This window comes from Macrosteles quadrilineatus, unplaced genomic scaffold (assembly GCF_028750875.1).
Source record: "Macrosteles quadrilineatus isolate MER2022 unplaced genomic scaffold, UCM_ALF_1.0 Scaffold_10__1_contigs__length_6754688, whole genome shotgun sequence".
NCBI classification, from domain to species: domain Eukaryota; kingdom Metazoa; phylum Arthropoda; class Insecta; order Hemiptera; family Cicadellidae; genus Macrosteles; species Macrosteles quadrilineatus.
In genome coordinates, this window is record NW_026542603.1 from 1,617,102 (window position 1) to 1,643,469 (window position 26,368).

Sequence of the window (26,368 nt, forward strand, 5' to 3'; positions counted from 1 at the left end):
TTCAGCATTCCGTTTCTCAGTAATTGCATTTTTGAGCTCCGTTTCACCAAACCCGATAATCCATTACTTATAATGTTTTAGTGCTGAAATACTAAAATAGCGGATTCCTACTGTATTTCAGCTTGTCCAATTTAGATATTTTTCTATGCCGTGGAGAAATGGTATTTGATTAAAGTTTACTCTTTTCTTCTACTTTAGAAAAAAAAACATTTAATTTGACACTCTTTTGAGGGAAATGGTCCAAACCTCTCAAACGTTTGTGGATATGCTGTGAATCTAACCTTATTGTGCCTAAGTCCAAAACGCTAAGGCTATAAACACCCCTCTTATTAATTCATAATGCCGAGTTGTTTACACTTAAACAGTATTTAACTTCTCTTAAAACATGGAAGATTACTTCCAGTGCAAAACTTGGCTTAATACATGTTCATCTTTCAATGACGCAACGAAAATGCGGGATATAAATTTACTTTCTGAGAGATTTAGCGAGAGTGTGATAGAGCAATAAATCTGCAACTCCCAAGCCTAAACAAAGTGCTTGGAAAGATGTATTGAAGCGATTCGACGGCTTATTGAAAGTATATTACAGTCCTCTCAGCTTTTAGAGGTTACTTGTGAGTTAGCTGGAAGCCATCTTATTTCGTATATATGAGTACTACATATAGAAAGATTCTATCTCTCCTTTATAGATCTACCCAAGAGAATTATACAGTATACTGACGAAATGTTTTGTCTTTTACTTAACGAGTGTATATTGTAAACTGTGTCTCATGCAGTTGTCATTATTTCTAGTAACTGTAATTGTTCTGATAAGCCAATACAGTGGTATTAGTTTCTACTTATCCACCTGCATATGTCCTGAGGGCCTTAAATTAACCAATATTGGACAAAATACATATGGTACATAAATTCGTATGTTCTTTGAAAGGGCTTGCAGAACAAACAACAATTAAACTAGCAACTTACAACTGAAGCCAGAATGTCAAAATATGATTAAACTAATCTAAACATACGTATTTTTGGGGTAAAAATAAAGTAGATTAATCAGAAGTAGAAAATGGATACAGTGTTCTCGTTCAACTTCAGAAGCGCAAACTTTTCCAAATTGATTACAATTCCAATACCACCCTTTCGCTGTTTGCTATAAAACTTTGGCTGTGGAATAAAACCCTTGAACATTGTTTTTTTCGTAGCCACAGTCTGTCATTTAAGCTGTGGTAAACTGAAACCGACATAGACATTTTATATAATGCTATTTTATTGAAATGCCCGTGGTTAAAGTATTAAGACGAAGTTAGTTTTATAGATTCGCAACAAAAATACTTAAATCAATATACTGGCGTACCGATGAGTTTTATAAAAAAAAATAATTTGGTTGACTGTGAGCCGCTAAACTGTCTTTTATTTCCAAGAGCCCAATTTAAATAATTTCATGATTCTTAAGTTTTCTGGACCTTTCGATTACAACCTAGATGTCATTTGACATTGGACTACAAATTAATGATGATATCCAACAAAAGACCTAAGTTGGCTAGTAACAGCACATGGGTTTAACGTCGATGACACAAAATTAATGTGGTATTCCTATTCACGTAAAAGTTATACATGTTAATTATATAAAATTTACAAGTATGTATTGTGCGTTCAGATTTTTTGTTACTCCAATAGTGTATTTTGTATAAAAATCAACATATTTCATATATTTACACCTGTCTTTATTTATACTGACTATATAATCTCATAAGTAGTGGTAATTTACGATACAAAGTTACTGTTCAATCGTTTACTATCTCCAATTTTTTTTAAATTTTATTGCATCAAAATAAGAGGTAAAACAACAATATGTTGCAATAAACTGTGCAAATGAGACATAGTCCTAATTTAAGTATGGAGTTGTGGGACTTCTATCGAAGGCTGGGTCTAAATCGTGCTACTACCACGGCATTGAAGTTCTGAATAAACTTAATAACTTAAATAATTTTTTATAATACAAGATTAAAATAATCTTGCTTAAAAGGAATCACAGGTAATTTTCAAATGATCCCTCGCTGTAACAATTAATTTAAACATTTATATTTTATAAATATATTTAAGAAAAGTAAAATAAATACATAACAACTACTAAAATCAAAGTCTGACTTAATCAATGTAGCAGACCTGTGAGGAAGTAAGTATCCAGGAACAATACCCAACAAAGACTAATACTTTCAAATCCTAGATGACGACAATTCAATTAAAGGGGTGTTAGAGACGGCTTTTGTACTTAAGTAGAATGCAGCTTTGTACTAAAGAAGGGAGGATTTCGGCCCTATTTCAGTATAATAGAGAAGAGATTAAAAACTCCAACAATAAGATTGCTGTAATCCTGTTCTCTTTCGTAGTATGTAATATGATGAAAGACATGGTTCTGAATATAAATTTAGTTTGCTACTATCGAAGGAGGCTCTTCGACCTAAACTGACGATTTATGCTTATGTTTTTACATTTTCTCGCCTTAGTTTTTGACAGAGATTACAAAGTACTAATGTGTTCTAAATAATGTAGAAAGTATAGTTTCGGATCAGTTTTAGCTCAACCACTTATTAAATGATGAATATGTTATATGGTGTGATTATTTTGTGGAATTTAAAACTCTTTTACATATTTTTATTGATAATGAATATTACATAATTGACCTTATTAAGTACATGATAAGATTTTTTTTAATGACAGAAGACTAGAGAAAAATCTTTTAAAACCGTCTGCCAAAAATAGTGAAACTATGTCGCGACGTCATAGTAGATTTTTGTAACAAAACCGATTTCTTGAGGTCGACATTTTACTTAAACATTACCAATTCAGGAATTTATATTATTAAATAGATAGGTTTATATGTATAAAATATATATTTGGTAACTTAAAATTGCAAACTATTAAATTAAAGAATGTTTTTTTTTTTATAATATTACGTGTTAGTTTACTTTACATTTTTATCGGAGTGATTGGGACAAAATAAAGGTTCATGAAATAAATTTACTTTTATAAAATTATATTAGTAGACACAGAAATGCAAATTATACCTAAACTTAATATAGTCAGTGCAACACAATTAGTGTCCAATATTTGTAATGTGTAACCTAATAAAATATATTTGTTTGTATTCTCTATTAATTCCTTAATTTTTAAAATAATCTTATGGCTTACTTATTTATTTATTTGTTTTTAAACATTAAGATTAAGATAAACATTGCAGCAAACTGTTTTACGAAGGCAAACTTTAGTAAATTGAAAAATAATCAAAGAAGATAGAAGTAGGGAAATATTAAGTGAAAATCTAATTTCATTTTCATGTAATATTTAGTAACAATAAATACCATCCGAGCAATCGTTTTATAGTTTGACGCTAAGCAATTAAACTGATTCGAATACAATTAGAGTTTACGAAACTAGTTAAACTCATTTAGTATCCGCTTAAAGTTGTGTTTGAAAATAAATCATGCGGTGAAAATTTCATTTTACTTTTAAAATCTAAATAATGGCGAAAAAGGATAAAGTTAATCGTTCTTATTTAGATATCTATGTTATTTTAACCAGAAGTACGATTTAATAAGTTAGTTCTCTATTTTCCTATATCAAAATTAACGTTAAACTCATTTTAATTAACAATAAATTATTTACTGTTAAAGTTCTATTACACTGTATGTTTTCAATATGTTTTATCAAAGACCTCTTAAGTCGAAAAAACAAGATCAGTATTTGCAGATATATTCTCACAAATACATTATTTGCGATTGTCAATGTAATAATTTTGCAAAAAAATATTAGTTAACATAAACTACTTTACTGAATGTCTCAAACACCGAACGTGCAAAGTATTACTTCCAATTATTATTTGCCAAAGCTAAATGCAATGAGATGCATTAAGTAGTATTCTACGTTGTCATAGGTAAATGGTTCCCATGAACGTGGTTTGCTTAGTAATGAAAAGTATATTCTTTAGCGTGAAAAGTATTCGAAAATGCCAACTTATTCAATTTATATGCCATAGAAACCTATACTTTAAAACCATACATTAATCAAACATACTATTCATACTACTTCTTAACTGTAATCATGAGAAGCAAGCAAAAACATGTAGTTGGCTAAATGTTAAATGCTAAAACCATGTATAAGTATTGTAGAAAAATATTTTACTCTTTTCACATAATCAGTAAACTTAGTCATTGTAATGTGTTTTCCAATGCCATGTATTATTTTGTCATTTTGGAATAAAGAACTTATAAATTATGACATATGTACATAAAGTGATATACAAATTTTAACTCATCACAATGTTGTAATAAAAATGTTGTATGAGAATCCCTACCTAGATAGGTGCTGTTAGTCAACACCCAAAGTACTTTCAGCGGGTCCACCATGAGTAAATTCACTAGTTATTCGCACATTGATAACTACGACGCGTCACTTTGGTCCGTCATGATGTGCGTTCAAAGACCGCCAAAGTCAAACTGAGGCGCTCCCATCGTAGCGCAGGCGTCTAGACAGGGTGTTAGGGGTGATAATGTTTATAGGGCGATTCCATCATGATAAGTAATTTTTGTAAAGTGCTAGTATTTGTAACACTTATCACTTTTATTAAACGTATTTTATAATTTGATGCGATCTAAATTTAAACTGATGTTTCTGTGAAGATATAATTGACTTGCGAATGTATTTGAAGTGACGAGGTGAAATCTATGTTACAAACTTGAACATACAATGATCCCCTTTATTTTTTTCCAATGTATGGATTATAATTGTATAAGAGCGCTGGAGAATCAATAATGTTCAAAGTGGTGTTACTTTTAAAATATGAATTATCATTAAGTGCAAAATATATCTTACCTATCACGCTTATTTAGCGTGGTTAAAGGCCAACTAATTGTATGTAATGGTTAAATGATGATTTCAATTGAGGATTTTGTTACACTGTTAACCTTTAAAGGTTTCATGTGAGAGTAAACAATCTGTTAGAAACTGTCCAATGTAAAAAGATCAGTAATTTCCAATCACCTATGTGTTTAGGCAAATTGTGTTGGGTAAAAGCAAAGCGAATATTTTTGACACCTACCAGCTATATTTAGTCTTCCAGACAACTTGAACGTTTCTTTCACAATATAATTTTAATTTGAGTGTTTCCAAGTTATATGGTCATAACTATTTTTGAAACTATACGATCCGGGAACCTGAATTTCCCATGCTCATATATGTAAAGGCATTTATAGAAATTGAGGTGAGAAGATGCTTATAATATAGAGTTATATGCGTTATATAATAGTAATGTGTAATAGGCCTATTGCGTTTCTATTATGTTGTTTAGTGATAAGTCATTCTACTCCTAATTATTATAAAGGAAAATCAATTATAAACAAGTCATTTCACCACTAACTTATAAATTCATCAACAACCTGTCAATCAAAAGGTAAACAACATAAATAATTATTTGTTCTTGAATCTGGGAATACCACATACATTTCTATTATGATAAGTAATTTTAGTAAAATGAGAGTATTTATGTGACTTATTGCCCAAATTTAGTTGACGTTGATTATTTTGCTAGTTTATTTTGCTACTTTGCAATTGTTTTAGTTAATTTTGATTATTTTGTTGAGAATTTTGTAAAAAATAATAGGACTGTAATTTTGCCTAAGAATGTCAGTGTTTCAGTTACCAATATTTTATGGCAATCGATATAATAATTTACTGCAATATTTGTTTACGTTGTACAAAACGAATAAGTGATAAGTTAAAACGTTTTATATTCCATAAACGTTTCACTATTAAGATTCTCTCAAGGATTTAAAGTTTGACAAAACAAGAATCGCTAAAAGTTTCAGAGGCTCAAAATGCACCTCATGAATCCTGCAATGTCTACTTTCAACTTTGAATGATTTACTGCGCCCCTAAAAATCCAACCACTTCAATTAATGACTAAAAGACAACATACCTTATACGTTTACTTAAAGTAACATTATAGTTTAGTAAAAAAGATTAAAAAATGCAGACTTTAAATAGAACTGTATTAATAAATGACCTTTTTAGAATTTATATTCCAAAATGTAATCCATCGGTTATTTTCAAATTTTAAAGATTGGTTTGCTGCTATGTTTTTAAATATAAATGGAATGTTTAATTTTTACATCATTTTTTGAAAGATAAAAGTAGTAGGCCTGTTACATTTTTATTTAATTTTTTATTACATGTTTTCAAATATAAATTATTCAAATTTATTAATAATCAGGGAGGATTAGAGGAAGGTATTATAAAAAGAATGATTCAAATTATGATTGTTATTTTGAAATTAGATTGAGTATTCTCGCAGCGTCAGTAGGCCTACCATTTTAATCCGCTACCTGACGGTAATTTCAATGCGAACTGTTTAATGACATTGACATTCGCGATGAATGTTAATTTTCACTTTTATAAAACCACCGCTATTTCAGCAATGCATATTTATTAAATAACCACGTTTTCAGATTGACAAATTGCGTATTGTCCAAGAAATGCAATATTACTTCATGAACAAAATAGTTTGATAGTATAAAACGTGCAATACGTAGCTCTATCTACAGTTTATGTTTTTGTAACATTTGTCTTTACCATACTAGTTGTCTGATCATTAGAAAAACTAACGAGGAGATGGCTGGTAAGGATTAGTGAACATTGATTCGGTTCCTTAGTTGTCGGGTTCAAATCCCACCAATTACTAATGGTTCTAACTATGTTATGTTATAGTTCCATGACCTACTAGGTAGAAGTGGGTCTAGACAGAAAGATCTGAACGGATACATCAAGTAATTGGAAGGAGGAAGAAAGCTAGAAGACAATAAAGGTCATTCATGAAATCAAAATTATCCTAAATGTTAAATACAGATTTCACTCTTACTTAACCTAACTAAACGAGTACGGTATAGAAATTAAATCAGGATGACGTTTTTGCTGTATGTATTTCATCAATACCTTACATAGATCCCCATTTAAGTTACCCAGCAATAGTGTGTGCCAAGTCTTACGTGTCTAAAACATAAACATGTGAAGGTAAACGTGCATAAACATAAATGAAGGTTCTATGTGAAATTTACTTACTGGTATCGAAGATTTTCTTAAATTTTCAGAACATCTGAAACAAAAAGGAATATACATTTTAACTAGGTTGGTAGAGAAAGGATTTAACTGTGTTTGTGATCTGATGAGTTGATAGAAAAATAACTTGAATCAGCACACCCTGGATTAAAATTATAAACTTTATTAAATAAAAACACGTATTTGCAAACTTTATTGACATTATTGCCTTATAAGGGGTGTGTTAAGGGGTGTCTTTGCCTTTTAAAAATTATAATTACATTTAAGCATAAACTCATGGTAAGACCTGGACCTGACACCGATTTACTTTTAGATATTATTTTACTCATCGATTTTAAAGAATACAACATAAGTTTTATTGAACATCCGTTTTAAACAATCACAGTTTTATTTTTACTAAACGCATAATTTGAAAAAAATGGAAATAGTGCATTTAGTGGAAATCATACGGATTATTATGTTAGCTGTTTTATTTTAGTAAAAAAGTATGAAATTAAATGTGAGTTTACAAAAAGAATATCCTACACTTTCTGCAAGCAAAATTTTAATTTCATAACAGTAAAAACTAACAAAACTAAAAAATATTTAAATAACCTGACGATATTTACTATAATGTCTGAATACCTAAATGTCATGCGTCTATTGATTTCCAACCCTTTTGTATACATTCAATATTTCCTATCCATTTAATTTAGGAAAGTAATTATATAAATATCAACATTTTTTAACACTCTGGTGTGGAGCTTTTTTTATTTTCGTTTGAAAGCTTTCTTAAAAAATAAAAGTTTTACTAAGGGGTTTTAAAGTGTTATTTTATTTAAAAAGAGCGTACACTTTAAGGGTAGTAAGGGATTTTTTTTAACACTTTTACAGATCATGTGAAGACGACTTAGTCATATTGAGTTGCCCTAAATGTTATACTCCTTGAGTATATATAATAAAAAATGTATTCTGTAACTAAGATATGTTCCGTAATAAGATAAAGTCACTCCCAACGAAGAATCGTATTTTATATCTTTAAGAAAGCCAGCTTCAGCTTTTCTTGATTAAAAACCAATATCATAAGTATTCGTGGCTCGAGCCAACACCACAGATCCTTGCCAATAGAAATATGGCCTGATGGCTATTTACTCTTCTTAACAATTATAAATAATTAATAAATATATTCTAAAAATATCACTTAATAAAAAAAAATAGAACAATGCATCGACCATAGTCGTAGGAGATTCATTTAAATTAATACTCATCGAGATGTTGCACCTAGTTCTAAAAACATTGGTGGTGTACCAAAATAATTTATAAGATTTGAAATGGCACATTTTTATCTCATGCAACTAATTTTATTAATAAATATGTGTTTCCTAAGGATTTACCACTGAGTTTACTATATTAAGAAGTTAATAAAACAAGTTTTGGTGAATGCACATTATACAAATGTTAAGTCCAAACTTGTACAGTATAAATATTACATACACAACACTTTGTTATTAATTGTTATTAATTGAATTCAAGCGACCAATGGTTCCGTGTACACACGCCTTTCAAGTTCCATGATCTTATTTTTTTATGGAGTATCATAAGCTACGCCATCCAGTTAAGGCTTCAACAGAATCTTAGCGCAGCAACCTAACTTTGCTAATTAGATTATGAAATGGGGCTCGTAAAAAATATCTTTCATTTCTTGTCAGTGTGTATGACTAAATAAACAATGTAAATAATACTTTCAATATTATATTTGACGATTTCCTAAAAAGATATTATCTCAATTACAAATTTTCTTAACTTCCATAAAAATAGGTTTGAATATGTTTTATACTCAGATGATGAACTGGAGACCAGAAAAGTCCTTTAATCAAGATGTCGTCTTTGGCTAAGCGAGGTACTTTACAAACTTCGTTTATCCTAGCTTAATGACTCAATCTCACTTTAATACCTTGAAAGTAGATATTTTATTCCAAGGGCGGAAACTTTATAATTAATTACTAGACGAAGTGTCTTTTTAGAATAAGTTATAGTACAACGACTCAGTTTAAATTTGAAACGACGCCTTTAACACGGAAATATTCATAGGAAATTTGTAACTGACATTTAGCCATTGTTGTTTTACAATGTAATATAATTAATGTGATTGTTATAGTGATTGTTAATGAGATTGTTAATGTGATAGTTAATCTGCTAACATTTATTCGTAATTTTATTCTAGAGCATATTATTATTTTTGTATTGCAGACACGCATTTAAAAAATGATATAAGCCGAATTGCAGTTTTGAAGTAACTGCTAGAATGTACTTTAATTTGGATTATTAACACTTACTATTAACCCTAATATGATTTATATATTTTTTAACAATGGTTTTAATATAGGTTTAGTTTAAAATTATTGTGTATCTCTGTTATTTAAATAAAATAAAATCAGCCATCATTGCCACTCATTATTCATTAACGATTGTTCAAATTGTCATTTAAACATGTTTAAAATGCTCTATTCTGATCTCGTTTATTACTTTAAATCCTTTATTTCTTGCGGATACGGTACAGTACTGTTACAGAATTAGATCCACAGAATTAACATTGATATCCATATTATAAACATATAAAAGTTGCATAAACTACACGTTCAAAAACTGATCTTAAAAGGATTTTATAGTGATTTATTTATCTAAAGATTATATAACATTGTTGATTTAAAGATTTGCATTTACAATACTTTTTTGTAAATCTTAACCAAGTGTTATAAATTTAGGAAAAGAAGGAAAAAGAAACGAACGATGAGATTCTCAACGCCATCAGTGGCTTCCGTGACTAGAATAAGTGTTCCTTTTGGAGTCAAACATTTGTAAATGAAGAAATATTGGGATGTAAGACTTCGTTTGATGTTAACCTTTCAAAATACCTTACATTGTATGAGTCTCTTAAAAGTATGACGATCTTAAAACAATTACTATGGATAAAGTTAACATTACACCTAAATTTGCGTTTATGATTAAGTAATAAATATTTAATTAAAGTTTTTGAAACGTAATAATAACATAAATATCTTGGTCATCATAGTACGTGTTCTAAACAAATATTCACACCTACAATGTTGCCTCACACTACAGTAAATCTATATAAATAAAATTAGAGTTTTGTCTGTACATTGCTCAGAATTATATACTTTTAGGTTATTTTTACGTTTTATACATTAAAGAAGCAGAAACGAGTCTTATCTCAATTTCTGTCTGTCTGTCTGTCTGTCCCTTTGTCTGTAACACTCAAGATGGCATTTTACGCAATCTTCTCCGTGAAAACCAGAGTACATATCAAGATCCAAGTCATTTTAATGTATTCACTGGATTGAAGAGAGTGTTTTTAGTGATTTAAATATAGCCTCACTACTTTGTAAATAAAATTACGGACGTTCAAAAGTGCAGTTTTGTGCGATTTTTGTCAAGTTTTCGTTCAATTTTTATCACATAATCGTCTATGAAATAACGAACAGCTGTTCGGATCAAGATTATTTTTTCTAGCTGTCAATGACATGTTTACAAATGTTGTTTACAAATACCGCAACTATTTCGAATCACGTTTTGAAAGCAAATCCCAACCAAGTGAGATTAAAAACGTTTTTCTTACATAATAACGGATTTAATTAATCACAAGTGCAATAATATAGTCTAATAGTGTAACCGTAAATGAAATTTAATAACTAGACATCGTCCAAATCGGAACCAGAAATTCTTTGAGTATAAAATGTTTCTTGAGTTTTAACAACCAGAAAGAAGAAGACCTTGAATCAGTGTTGTATAGGGCTGTGACACTGAAATGACCGTCGCCAATAGCTTACAAAAAAGGTTTCCACTCATTGACGGCGCTTCAATGGCGGTTGTGTAAAGTGTAAAGTAAAAAATCACAACTGCAGTGGGTGATTGTAGAGAGGTTTAACAGAGGAAGTGCTAAACTCGCTTTTCCAATGTGTCACTTTCTGTTTCTACTCACCGTGTGATGCAATCGCTGGACCATACAGCCAATAGGCCCATAGCTCATATCTTGGGTACGTAAGCCTGCATATTTATTCATAACAACCTTTTTGATGACGATCCTTGATACCGGTACTTTTCCATAGAATACATGGCCTACCTAATTAAAAAATAAAATTACAAATGACCAAAACCCCAACATTGTGTGATTTTCGTCACATTTCCTTCTAATGTTAATAGATATACTAATCATTGTTTAGAGAATTCGTAATCTATTAAATAACAAAAAGTTGTTTGGGTAAGGTTGCTTTTTTTTCAAACTGACACTGATAAGTTTACGCTATAACTCTTTACGAGAAAATCCAAAAGCAAGAGATCAATAACCTCGGGACTAGATATTAATGTATTTAATTGGTCCGATTTATTATAGTTCTTAGGTAGGTTTTTACGTAGGTAGTGGTTATTTTCCTTAGAACCGGTAGTTTACAAATTTGATATCGTTGGTGTTGCACCTTATTTATTAGAGCCGTCCGTATTCAATTTAAGTGATGTCTTAACTCTGTATAAGTTTTGCTTTTTCTGTCTCGATTCCAAATCTTAGCTTACCCGGTATGCTAAGAAAATGATAACCTATTTGAGTAAAACATTTGTTGGGCAAACCATCATGAATTGTTTACGCCTTTATATTGTTTATGTATCAATAGTTCGTGGCCTTTGTTGGATTGTTGTATTGTGTTGTTTTGTTGTATGTTGGTAACGCATTATTGTCCTTATTTCTCAGTGTTTCACGGAATGGACAAGAGCACCTTTGATACTGAAAATGTCAACCGGAATAAAGTGTTAAATGGTGAGGTTGAGGTAGTACTTTAAATACGTTTAAGTTAACCGATGTGGAAAGTAACTTTCAATTATAGGCCTACTTTAGGGCTACGCTTCATGGATCTATAAAACATTTTTTAGTTTAATCATTGGACATATGGACCCACACGATCCGGGTGACATTTAATTGCGAAGCATTTATTTTGGCTTGAACTGTCAGTTACTGTATTTGCAAAGGTTTATATATAATAGTTTTGCCAGCATATCTGCAAATATACAAACTAATTGCTGTTCTTAATCTTAATATAAGAAGGTTTCAACTGACTACTATAAGATCCCCGTGCGTAGAACGGGCACACAGCTAGTATACATATAAGATTGTAAGTGGTGATTGATTTCGATTAAACACAAATCATCATTACGCAAGTGATGATGACTCCAAATGTTGATTGGAGTGTCCAATCGGAATCACTACATACCATCTTTTATGTATATTTAACGTAGTGTGAGTTAACAGTAGAAGTGTAAATGAAGTGTTATGCATTTTCTTACTTTTCGTATTAATAAAACTCTGTATTGAATGCTTACCCTAGAGCGCAATCATTTGGATATGCATATGATCCATAGACGTTTGTGTTTTAGACGTTTTTTATAGACTATGTTTATGTTTTTTTTTTTGTTAAAATAAGTTTAAAAAAAACTAGCTGTATTCCCAGTAAAAACAAAATATTTTACATCAATTAGTCAATCCTCCTCTAGTTTGATTTTAATTTTTCATTTAGTGCCCAAACTGCTATTAGTGTTAAAAAAACCTGTAAGTATATAAGCTTTGGGTTTTTATGTCAGTCAAGCCTTTGATGTGGCCATTCTCCCTGATATGGGGGTGTTGATGATATCAAAACGAGTTAAGTTGGATCCACCGTAGTAGGTTATAAATCCTCTGAACCCGTGATGTTACCAAGGAATGTTATAAATCCTTATGCCAATTTTATTAATAAAAGTCAATTCCTTCAGGTTTTCCAATTAGTTATGGATGTTGAAAATAACTATGAATAGGATGTATAAAAATTTGCTTCATAGGCTGCTACGAAAACATTAATTATATTCTTGAGTCTAATTTCAAAGACTCGCAATAAAAGTGAAGAGTAGTTTCTTAGTCCTATTTCCGAAAAAAAAATTAATAGTTACTTACGTTCACCATCTATTACGATACAGGCACCACCTGTCATGTGTAAAAACTTAACATGTTTAACACTTAAATTTTAGGTAAACCACAAATAGTTCTAGTTGGGACAAAAAGGCAACGCGTGAGTTTGTTTCAAATCATCAACATTTAAAAATAATTTTGGTAATTCTTTTAATATTATTTTTGTAACTACTGTATTCAGTTTTGAACAAGAAATTGGGAAAATCTAAATTACCTCAAATGTTAGAAATCGTCGTTTTACTGTTATTATTAAAGATGGTATGTAAGCTATAATTCTAAGTTGTAATATTTACATTCTATCTATTTTAACGCAACATGGTAAAATAAATATTTTATACATTTGTGTTATACTTTCAACAGTAAAAAAAAAACTGCCTGTTAATCGTACACAATTCAAGCTACTATAAAAAATATAATATCATAGAGTGAAAAGTAAATTTTTACAGTTACATTATTTTTACATTTTATTAATACTGCATTTATCCAATGCTTCTCCCTTAATAAATTACTCTATTAGATTGAATATTTTAAATATCAAAATCCATATTGTAATGTATTTAGTATGGTGAAGGTATTCTTACATATTAGTTTATTTTACTTAACGATATATCCTACTGAATTGCTTTTACAGTGAAGTAAGTTATAGAGGTAATTCTTTTGAAGACAATATCTTTAGTAGGAACAGGCGTCGTGAAAAATGCAAACTGTCATCTGGCAAATGGCCCTAAAGCTAGGACAATATTGACATTGTCCCTATTCCACGTGGGTCATAACAGTTATTTAAGTTCTTTATGCTGAATATGACAAAGTGTTTGCAATAACAAATTCCAAGCAATATTCCTATGCGTATTTATTAAATTATGTACGTAAAATCATTTAAGTTAAATGTTAACGAAGTAATGACGAATTTTTCCACGAGTTTTGTTTATCTGCTGATAAAATGGTTTTATGTAATATGTTTTAGATTTTTTTCTCTTTTTTAAGCTGATTTACACGAACCATAATAGTATTAAGAAGTATTAGCTCGTTAAAGGGATAACAAATAAAAAAATTTGTTTTTCATGTAATAGGACACATTTTAAAATTCTGCAATATTGTATTTAATATAGTCACACAAATAAATATACTGAGAGACATTTTTGAAATAAATATTTACATAAGAAGAGGAACTACAGTCAAGCAATAAGCAAACATGTCTCGTCTACTTAATAAAACTACTTTAGCCAAACGTATCGAATCATTAGTGAACTAGACGTCAACGTTTGTTTGCGACTCCAGTCCCTTTGGATGTCTCTTATTTACTGTCTCCGTATTTGTCGCTCAAAAATACGATCAGTAAATTTTAAAACTATTTTAACCAGTGAATATGTTGAAACATATTCTTTAATATAATGTTTCTTATTAATACTACGTTAGGTAGTATTGTTTTACGAGGTCTCTAATGTAAATTCAAATTACTTTATTATTGCAAAGTTTTTTATTTGAGTTGCACTGTTGGTCTCACCCAGACACCCAGGAAAAAAAATACAAAGCAACAAACCAAATAAGTTACGCATTGTATTAATGTCCACTCACACTAGTTAATATTATCTAATTACTATCCTACTGTCCAGTCTATTTATTTTTTTGTGTGCGTAAACGGAATTGTCTCTCTAATAGCCTTAATCGTGTTAAGAACTTATGAAGAATGTTTTTACCCTATTAAAAGGTCCAATAAATACTCCCTATACGATTTGGTCAGTTAATATTCTTTGCCTTATTCTTTAATATTCGATGATTTCAATGCTATATACACATACTAAAATATACAGTTCTGATTTCAAAAGTATTTTAACACTAAGCGTATATTTTATTTTTTTTAAACGTTCCTGACGAAACTCAGTGAAGGCGAATTCTAGTTCAATTATCGTTGATCAATTATCGTAAATTATCGTCAATTTATTTATTTATTTATCTATTCTTCCAACGGTAACACAATTATTACATTCAAACTTACATTGAATAGGTTAAATCAGTTTAAGTATTACAAGTGTGAACATATAAATGATAAGTTATACTAAAATATGTGCAATAAATGAGAATGAATATAAAAAGCAGACATAACATGCAAACGACATAACCAGCTAATAATATAGCGCGTAATTAACAACAACAGGTTATGAAGTGCAAAAATAAAACAAGAAATAAATAAAAAATATACATCTGGACAAAGCAACAGCCAGAACAAAAAAAGAAACAACACGTGCAATAGCGGTAGGCTAACAAAAGCTCGGATTGATGTATCGATTGAATAAATCATCCAACAATATTTTGTTATTAAAATTAAGCTAAAATAAAAAGTAAGTATGTAGAAAGTTTATTTTAATGATTGTAGCTAAATATTACAATAGGGTTTAAACAAGACATTCGTTCTAGTTAAAGGTTATAAACGTTATTGACCAGGGAGTTTGGTTGAATGCCAAAATGAACTTTACTGTTGGGATCTTGTAGCAGGTCCTGAGAACTTAACCAGTATTTAAAACGCTAAATCTCAATCGTGAGATTGTAATCCGTAACAAAATTTATACGGATCGTTTTCCTGGCTATAACCTTTATTAAGGTCCACATCTAAAATAGATTCAATATGTGTAAATGTCAGTTATTACTGTAGTAACATTTTAATTAATTATAATGGATAACCACAACAACAAAAAATTAATGAAGTCTATGAAAACCTAAGTTTTATCTTTAGTGAAAATGTGTTTAGGCCAGTAAATATATGTTTCAGGTATACGTTTCTTTCTTTAATTTCTGTGACGTTACTGTTTTACCTATAAAAGTTATCATTTATTTCAAAAAGTAAAGCTGTTGCGTTTTTTTAGTTCGAATATGTGATAACAGTGAAATAATCCCCCAAAACAAATTAAAAAAAATTAGATGTAGCTAACAAAACCTTTAAATGTATAAACAATCAATACATATTAACACGAAACAAATTTTAAACTAATAATAAGCTAAAAAAAATGTTGAAATCGTTTTTCATTTTAATTTGTTATGATATTAATATTACATGTCTTACTAAAAGAGCTACACATATAGTTACATCGTTTTGGTAACACATTTAAATAACTTACTTAAGTATTTGAGAGCACTAATCGCGCACTATTAACAATTTAATCACTGGAAAATGCATCCGGAGAAATGGACCAGTTTATCTCTAAGTACTCTTATGATAGTTCTTTCATATACTTCATTTTATAAGAATCAACACTTTTTTGTCGTTTTATTAACGGGTTAGGGAACTATTTACCCTTATTAGTAAGTAAAAAAAACTATTACTGTTGTAAAGGGGTAACGTAATCTTTAAAATTTTTAATCAGGTTGTTGTATTCATATTATTATCAACGAAATAGACTAAAAAAATCAATGAGGATAAATTCAAAACCTCGTGAACGGAAAATACACGTCAATAACAATTATGTCCGAGAAGCATACTATGTTTGCACAGATTCATCCGTATTTTAAAAATAAATAATAATTAGTTCAGGCTTACCATACACGCTACATACTTAACTTTGCACCTGCATTACATATTTTTTAGGTCTTTCAATTAAGGAATTAAAAATAGAAACCTTTTGTACGAAGTGAAGTAATTTTCTCTAACAAAAATATCAGAAGGTAACAAGATTGCTGCAGGTACATTTGAGGAGAAGAACATTGTTATTGTTAAAGATAATTAAAATTGTTGTCGCATACAATTAAGCAGGGTTTCTTTGTCCTCTCTGTTTTCCTCTTAATATATATATTTATAATTGTATTATCCTACTTAGTGTTTGGTCATACTGCTTTTACGCACTATTACAGTGGTCTACGCCTTCTAAAAGGGTGGGTAAGGGTCACAGTATCCTTTACCTCTTTTGTACTTTATCCAGCGCGAGTAGCCAAATAGGCGGTGTTCCCAGCTAAACAAATATTTGTAAAATTCCCACCATTGGCCCTGTACCTGCATTCTTCCCCACTCTTCCACACATATCCAAGATTGGCTAATGGTTCCTGGTGAAGTTATATTTCTATGCACTCGCTGAAATAGTTTTACCAAACCTGTCATTAAAAAATTATTATTTTTTCACATCTCGTTTGTTTTATTAGACTGCTCCATTGACGTACCCTAGAAGATCAGATACAAACATCTTTATTCATGAATTCGTCTCTATTGTTAACTTTATATTATAAACGCTGTAAACTATTGTAGTTTTACGATTTATGCCTAGTTGAATAATCTGAGTTGAACTTAGATGGCATAAGATAGTTAAAACAGATATTTGACAAACGGTGAAACTATAAATTCCATCACAATTACTGAGTCACAAATTTTTAATCGAAATGGATTAGTTGAGTTCAGCCGACAAACAGGAATACACTGTGCAAATTACAGTTGTATATCAAATACACCAACTTTCAAATCAACTCAAACTGATAGGATGACTTATTATGATGTGTGGTATCTTTTTTGTAACTTAACCAACTTTCTCAGTTGTGTAAGTTGAAAGAAAGACTACAGTTGCTCTAATTAGATAGGAAAACTTCTCAAATGTCAGATATTTTCCCTATTCAAGTAATGTGAACAATCATGAACATGTAATAGAAGAAAAATGTATATTTTTAAAAAAAGGTTAAAACAAAACTAAACTAAAACAGAGGCAAGCGAAACGAGTGATGAGATTCTCAACGCCATTAGTGTCTTCCGTGACTTGAATCCGGAGGAAATAAATACATGTGTTCTTTCAACACAACACACACTTCACAAATTTCAAACCTCTCTTGGTTGACCATATCCACTCAGTAGTTGACTACACACACACACACACCAACGTTTACTTGGAAACTCATCTCTTCGGACGTCCATCTTTTTTTCTTGACCAAATATTTCTTTGTATAAAATAGAGTACATAAATTTAATGATGTTTAGCCAAGCACGTTTTGTAAATATTTTTAGCTTTACGTCACATGTGAATTTGTGGCAAAAAGAACAGATTAGCTCATCACTAAGGGTGGTATTTTTTTTATACATTTTGTAATCAAAAAATTGAATAAACTGAATTTAGAATAGTTCTTTCTACTTAGGATCACACTTCTAGAAAACCATGTTTGAGTCCCTGTATTAATTGTTAATTGTTTATTATGGCAATTATCTGATTTATAATTGATAATGCGGTTATCGCCCTAATGAACCAGAGGGTGTGTAAAAACAAATACAAAAATTATATTCATACATATCTATAAAATGCCAAATGACTTTTATATTCTCGAGGAGATCTTGATAGAGTTTATGTACTTGTAGTATAATAAGCTGAATTTTTATTTTCTTTTAGGCTGATTTTATTATTTTCTTTGATTTGTACTCAATCATATGTTCTCAAAATTCAACTATTTGTAAACAGCTCATATTTATTCGTTTTGTTCATTTTTGCATTTTTCATTAATTTCTCTTTGCTTGAAAACGTTTGTATTAAACGAAAATTTGCAATGTTAAATGTTTCATTTATCATAAACTCTATCAAGATCTCCTCAAGAATATATATATAAGATTTATATATACATATGTTACATATGAAACACGTAAATTCAATATGTTTCTAACACTTTCAATTGAAAAACTTGTTTTAGTTATTTACAGATATGCTTGTCACTCTGATAGTTAATATATTAAAGTTACATATTAATAAGTTATGCAATCAATTGTATCTTAATAGTTTCATAAGAATCAGTTTGTAAAGCATATGCTATACAAGTTAGTAAGTAGTAAGTAGTTAAATATCAATTGATTTATTTTTTTTATATATTTTAAATGTGTAACAAAGTTGGTAACATAGCAATGTTTACAAATCTATTTCCATAAACATATTAGATTTGAAACACTCTTGGTTAATTTTAAAAGTTCGTGCGTAGAAGATGTAATTAATAAAACATACTAAACTATATGTACTATTTTTAGTTAATTTCATTATAGCAATAAGGAACCGGTAAATCGATTCTTCTTATGTTTTCTGTATTTTCTGTGGGCTGTAGTAATGTATTATAAATTAAACTATGGTATATATAAATATTTTAAGAGACATAAAAGGGAAAGTTACCAATTATTTGCCTTATCACGATAATATCAATAATACAAAGCTATTTCAATAAATATTCAGCGTTTCAGCAATTTAGACACAACAATGAATATTATATTTAAAAATGCCTGGCACTAGCTTCACGTGCTATTTCAAAAATGTTACTTAGACCATATGAAAAACTATGTATAATGTTTCACATAATGAATTTATAAAAGTATAACTATGTTATCTTTTTATGTAAATACATAAACTATGACCGAAGTAAATATCGGCTCTGTTACTACAAAGCCAGCCCGATCTGTTGTTCAAATCCAAATGTCCTGCTTTATCAGGATTAAGGATTTGAGCTGACCCAACTGGTATTCCACTAAGCAATAACCAGTAATTAATTCAAAGCTTACACTAATACTTACATGATTACTGGCTTCTGAGTATGTTAACTATTGAATAGGAGATAATTGGTCAAACAATCATTGAGAGTATAAATAGAACACTTAAATGCGTTTCGTACCGCTTGACTCATGTTTCTGAGCCAAACAATGGGATTTGGATGGCTTATCTTTCTACAAAAATGCAAAAGACCATCAGTGATAATGAAAGTAAGTGGGTGGTATGATAAATATACTATTTATGATCATTCCTCCTGTTCAAACATTTTTGACCGGCTCTAATTTATAATAAGGAACAAACATTTGTTATTTTCACTGCCTAACACCTGGCCACATAGTCCTTGGACATATTCTAGTCACGGACAACACTAAAGTCGGCGACGTTTGTCTCTTCGTTGGCATAAAATGCAATACATCTTGATTATTTCCACATTTTATAATTAGTTATCTTGATTGGTCAATATAATGAAATTTTATTATTTTAAATGTCCCTGGTATTTAAAAAAAAATAGGCCATTAAAAATACATTGCACAAGGTTTAATAGAACACACCCCTGCAGCAGGATGTGGCACAAATAGGGCAATAGCCTATAGGAAATATTGTGCGGAGGAAATATTGTATACAATAGGCGATCCATAAAATAGGCAATATTGTATGGAACACGAATATTTTGTTTTCAAATTATGATCTTTTTATACAAAAACAAAACAGTGATTAGGTTTAGGCAACGACATTAACTATTTTAACGCCATGAATAAGTGGCACTGATCAAATAGGTACTCAGATTTTATGATATGATACAAAATAAATTGGTTTTACATTATTTTTACAATAGCCTACAAATAACAATTATACAATCGATTCCAGGAAATATAAAATTAGCAATTTATAACAATATCAAACCAGTACAAGTAAAATAAAGTAACAATTTTTAAAAGTTTGCAATCATGATTTGTTTCTATTTATACATTAGTTAGCTTCCATACACACTCTTATGATAGAACAGTGTCAACTGTCAACTAGTGCGTTAGTTATTAAAGGTTTTATCGTGAATAATTGTTTGATTGAACCAAATGTACATAACATACCCAAATCAAATCATTTGTCGATTAGGACCTACAGCGTGAAATATTAAAACAAAATCGTCATTTTATTTCCATCCATTGTCCAAACAGTTGAGTTTTAAATGTAAACATTGGCAATTACATTGGGTTTCATTGCTTACGGTGACAGTGCCAATCCTAATACTCGATATTTGTATCTTTAGACAAGTGGCCTGTTGGGACTTTTTATATTATTATTTTTTTTTTTGTATTGTTATATTAGCTGGTTAAACCCCTTTAAAATGATCAGTCACAAAAAATGTAATCCAAATTATGTATTGTTTATTAAATAACAAACAAAATAATAAACTTAAGCTATGTAGTTAGCTATGTGGTATTTACTATAATTTGTGATATCGTTAAAGCGTATTATTCTTCACAACGTTAAAATTAATCACTTAACGCATTTGTGAGAATTTCAGCCGTAATAGCCTATTGATCATCGATGGAGAAATATGAGAAACTCGATTAGAAAATGGGTCATTCTGTTTAAAAGTAAAACAATTTGAGTTTTGAGTTTTATCGGTAATTATCGTACTAGCTGTTGCCTGTAGGCTACTCCCGACATACTTTTGAGTTTTATTATGAACCGGATGAATCTGTTACTTAACTTTGTGCTAACATGACCTTTAACATAATCTTTCCGTATAGTAACAGTAATTAAGGATTAAATACATCCTTATACAGCCTAATCACTTAAGGTAATTAAACATTTGTGACTACTGAAGTCAAACTAAGGGAGACATTGTTCATTCAACAAAATTATCAAGTTTTTTACCAAGCTACTACCGTTCTATCTCATTGCAGTACCAGTTATTAAGTTTGTTTTGACAGGAGCAAATATTTAAACTTGACATCTGATCGGCTGTCATGATTTTATCAGATTTTTTATAAAAATCTAAAAGAATCAGGTGAGTACGCATGTTTGCTTTAATTTTACCCTTTATTACTCTTTTTAACGAAAACTATCACTTCGTAGTCAATACCACATAGCTAACTACATAGCTTAAGTTTATTATTTTGTTCGTTATTTACTTTAGGTTGGCTAGTGGTAACAGCAAGCATTACAAAAAGGTTTAGAGTAAGAAATTTACAATGTTTTTATGAAGTTACGGGTTTTATTCGGTCTAGCTGCTGTACCCATACTTTTCAACAGGAAAAATAAATAAATAGTTCTGCAATCTATTGGTAAACGTTGTAGCTTTTTAATGCTATTGAACATAATAGAACCCCAACTTGTTGGTTTATTTAATACAGCTGTCAATAGTGTTCTATGATTCTTTTCAAAAACGTTTTTCACAATCCCTGACATCCTAGGTACCTTTAAGACGGTCCCAGGGCTAAGCACTGAATGTTATATTGATGACATATTAAACTTATTCCATAAAATTATACATGTATCTACCAAGTTTTACGGCCATCGCCCCAGCGGTGTCTGAGTTTATCACTGCCATAAATACAAATATACAAACCAACATTCTCTTTTATATTTATAGATAAAAACTAATTTTCCATTACTATATATATGCAGACTTATAACAAGTGTTACTTAAAATGAAAAATTGTTGTTATGTTTTTTCGTAAGAATACAAATTTAGAAAAAATATTTAACGCCAGAAACCTTTCTTACAAGTAACAATATATTAAAAGTGACACCTTATTGGGGCAAAAGGACAAGCCGTTTGAGGGCTATATTCTCACACTTTAGCGCAAAAATAAGAATCGGTACCATGGTTAAAGTTTCAGTCTATAAATAAACAAATAACGAGGAATACAGTGTGTTCAAAATCTGTCTCTCAAAGAATAAAACGTCTACAAGGGTTGTTTTGTACTTTTAATTTAGGTGATGGATTGAGAGAGACCAAAGACCATTCTCTCCTTAAGATGTTGTCTTTGCCAAGACAAGAGTAGTAATTAACGTAGTTCGATCATCCGAGCTTAATTAGTTGGTCTTCATTTAAATGCTGTATACTCTTTGTTATAATACATAGATAAATCAATAATTAATAGAAATATGATCATTTAGATTCTTTTATTTTAGTAGACCTAGCATTAAAAAAATGGTATTATAGTTTGGAACAGCTCGACAACAAACATGAGGATACAAGTCTGAGACATTATGAGTTTAATAAAAAAATATGTGAAAACATGTTTATATCAACAGTTCCATAAAACTTTTTTATGAAGGAAGTTTATTTTTTTATAACAGATAACATATTAATTATATGCAGTATTTTAAAAACTATTAACTTTTTAAATGTTAGGTTATATTTTACTATAGAAAACTCTTACTAAATAACAGAAAAGAATATATTAACGAAATAATAACAATATAAATAAAGAAATATTTTTAACCAATATAAATTGATGACTTATATATGTGATTAAGTCTCGTTTATTTAATAATACACATTGTAATAATTAAATAGTCATGTACAACATATACGGCCAAGATGTATACGGTTAAACTTAAACAGCATTTACATATAATTTAAAGCTTATAAATCTTCGTTGCCTTAGAAATCATTATACACTTTACGATGTGTAAACATTTAATAGTGATACTTATGATAACGTATTAGTAGAATAACAAAACAAGCCTTTGTTTTCTAAGAATGGGTTAGAAAAAGAGTGTTGTTGAACCAACGTAAAAACGTAGCCTATCTTTATGTTCAGAACTACACAAAACTAGAACTAAATTTATTCATTAGTAGAAAATACGCCACTGCTAAATTATTAATACGCTTAATTATTACTGTATAAACCTTTTGACAGTCGTCTACGAGTTTTTAAATCATCGTGCGTAAACCGGTAGCTATTAAAAACCATATATAACAGTAAAATCCCCCCTAACATTCTCCATCAGTACAAACTTCGCTATATTATTAAATTGTTACCAATACCGAATTGTTTTTTGACACTTGTAATAGTATTTTAATTAAAAGTATTTTAATTAAAAGTATTTAAGTAAAAGTATTTGTCAACACACAAAATGAACTTATACCTTTTGCATCGACATCATAATTATTAAAAATCTAGTATCGAATAGAACTGAAATTTAACCCTACCACTTAAAGCCAGATAAAACAAGATCTACGTTTGTGGATTCTTTGATATAATGATTTCTTCTCAAAAGCACATGGCTTTTTGATGTTAAACGAGTAAAGTTTCAGAAAGTTTTTCATTTCGGCAATTTCATTTGAACGTTAATTACTACATGAAATATTAAAATAAAAAAAACTATGTGGATTTCTTCTAATGATTCTTTAAACATCTATGTTAGGTGTAATAACTTGTTTCACATCCAAATTTATAATATATATATAGGTTTAATTTGTTGTTACCGTATTCAAAAAAGTAAAACGTACGTAAATGTGTCTAATATTTGAGTAAACAATTTATATTCGTTAGCGAACATCATTTAACAATAGAAATATCATAAATAAATCAATAAAAAAACTATGCAAAAGTGTAGATACTCACTTTATAATATTTTTTAATTACGATAATTTAACTATAAAACATTCAATTTTCTTTTACAAACTACCTTTTTTAACATACAAAAGAACTACTTTCCTGGAAAGTGTAAGCTATGGTAAATATTTCAAACAAAATATGTCTTTGGGAAGGAAATGCTCGTGAAAAATTCAAGCTATCATCTGGAAAATGGCCTTTAAACTATATTGACCCTTACTCAAAGTTAGTCATCAGTTAGAGGCTATTATTCTTGGTAAAGTAAGCAACGTGGTAGCAACAGCTTTCTTCATTAATCATAAACAACACGCTATTTTTTATCTTCATTTAAAGGTAGAAAATATAAACTGGCTAATACTCTTTTAAGGTTTGGATGTGTTTTAGTGAATTATTTTTTTTTACATAAAAGAACTTTTGTTTATGTACCACAAACAAAAAAAAAACACTACATAAAAAAAAAAAATAAAATTAACCTAATTAATTAATTAGGTTAAAATTCACTACATAAAACATAATGTATAAATACAAACAACGCCCCATTCTAGCTGCCGGCCAATCTACTTTCTTCTGCTAAAACAGTAAGGTTTAATGCATTTTGTCAACCATATAGTGTCGAGGTTGTTAAAGCACTATAAAAATAAAACCTTGCCATAGTTTTTTAATGTACAATTTGTTTAATTATTTCAATCCAACTGATCTGAGCAACACGGTATACAGTAGAATCATATCCAAGTATTCGTTAAAATCAAATGCGATAAACGTAAAGACCACTGTGTGTTTGGTGGAATGCCAAAATTAACTGAACCGACTGAAACTTTCATTAACACGGTTCGTTGAATACATATATTTTGTGCAGTTAACTTATTTTATATTAAAACCATTTCTTCAATAAATCTTGGGTATGTGTAAATAAATTATTATAGGATTGACCTTTTTGAGTGGATAAAATAATATCATTCCATTGAATATTTAATTCTAAAATTACAGCACGATTTCTTGTATTTACTATTATGAAAAGAACTAAGGTTTAATTTATGAAATGTGATTTATTTTAGATTAAACATATCCGTCTGAATTCTCACAATCTACTGCGTTATTAGTTATATCTATTGGAATACTGGTGTTTGTATTTTTATTAATTTAAATTAGGAAAATAGCCTTATTAGTTGACTAGAATTGTATTAAAATAAGCTTAAACCCTATTGCATATGATACTTTATGAAAAATAATTAGTTTTTTTTACATTCCTGCAAGTACGTATGTCAAAGTAAAACGATAATAATATAGTGTTAATTCGCCTCGCTATCAAACGCCACTTTAAAACAAGAAAAGTCTCATGTGAGATCTTCAGACACATAGAAGTTTGACCTAGGAAAATGTGTGTTTCTCTTCACAGCCTAACACCTGGCCCCATATTCACCTTGAGACACATTCTAGTCACGGACAACACTAATGTTGCCGACGTTTCACCGAATGTTTGTCCGTCCCTTGGCAGTCGTACATCTTGATCATGTCCTCACTTTGTGTTTTGTAATCTTATTAGGTCAAGTTTAGAAATACATAACCTTCCATCTTTTTGTTTTCTTCATATTGTAGAATACAAAAAAATCTTTTTACGAAGTATTAAAAGTAAACTAAAAGGAGTACCACTTATTTTTTGTCAAATTTTTTAAATTGTATTTATTGATTTATATAATGACACAAAATTATGTTAAAATAACTCCAAAATTTTTATCAAGGTCACAAACTAAACGATTGCAATTGCTAATTACAAAATGGCTAAAAACATCTTCCAATAGGTTATATTTATTGCAGTGTCTGCAAAAGTGTTTATTACTCTTTTTTAAAACCGATACATTAGAACATTAGATTACATGACAGAGAACATTATTACATTGGATAATATTAGATAAATTGTTTAACAGCTAACACAGCTGACTTTTTTACAAGAAACAAAAAGAATCCAAATTTACTGACTTGCTTGAATCTTAATGTCATTGAAACACATGGGTTTCGAACGTCTGTTTTATAGCCGAGCCTAAAATAAAACGCCTCTGCCTTTTATGTACTGTTTATTCTTACCATTTGCAGGGTCGAAATAAGATTTATTTGAAGTATGAATTTGTTAAGTTTTTAGTTTTTATAACAAAAAATCTATTAAACAAACATTTTAACATTCAAATGGTAAAATAATTACATGAATACAACATAAAACCACA

General features: G+C 29.5%; 1 protein-coding gene across 1 annotated transcript in view; it reads right to left on the minus strand.

The window, feature by feature from the left end:
- The window catches only part of LOC129004665 (neural-cadherin-like), a 105,983-nt gene that overhangs the window by 41,690 nt on the left and 37,925 nt on the right, over positions 1-26,368 (minus strand). The window contains exon 2 of the mRNA XM_054433220.1: positions 7,105-7,138. Within this exon, the coding sequence (XP_054289195.1) occupies position 7,105 (1 nt within the window). The 5' untranslated portion in view covers positions 7,106-7,138. The remainder of the gene's footprint in view (positions 1-7,104; positions 7,139-26,368) is intronic.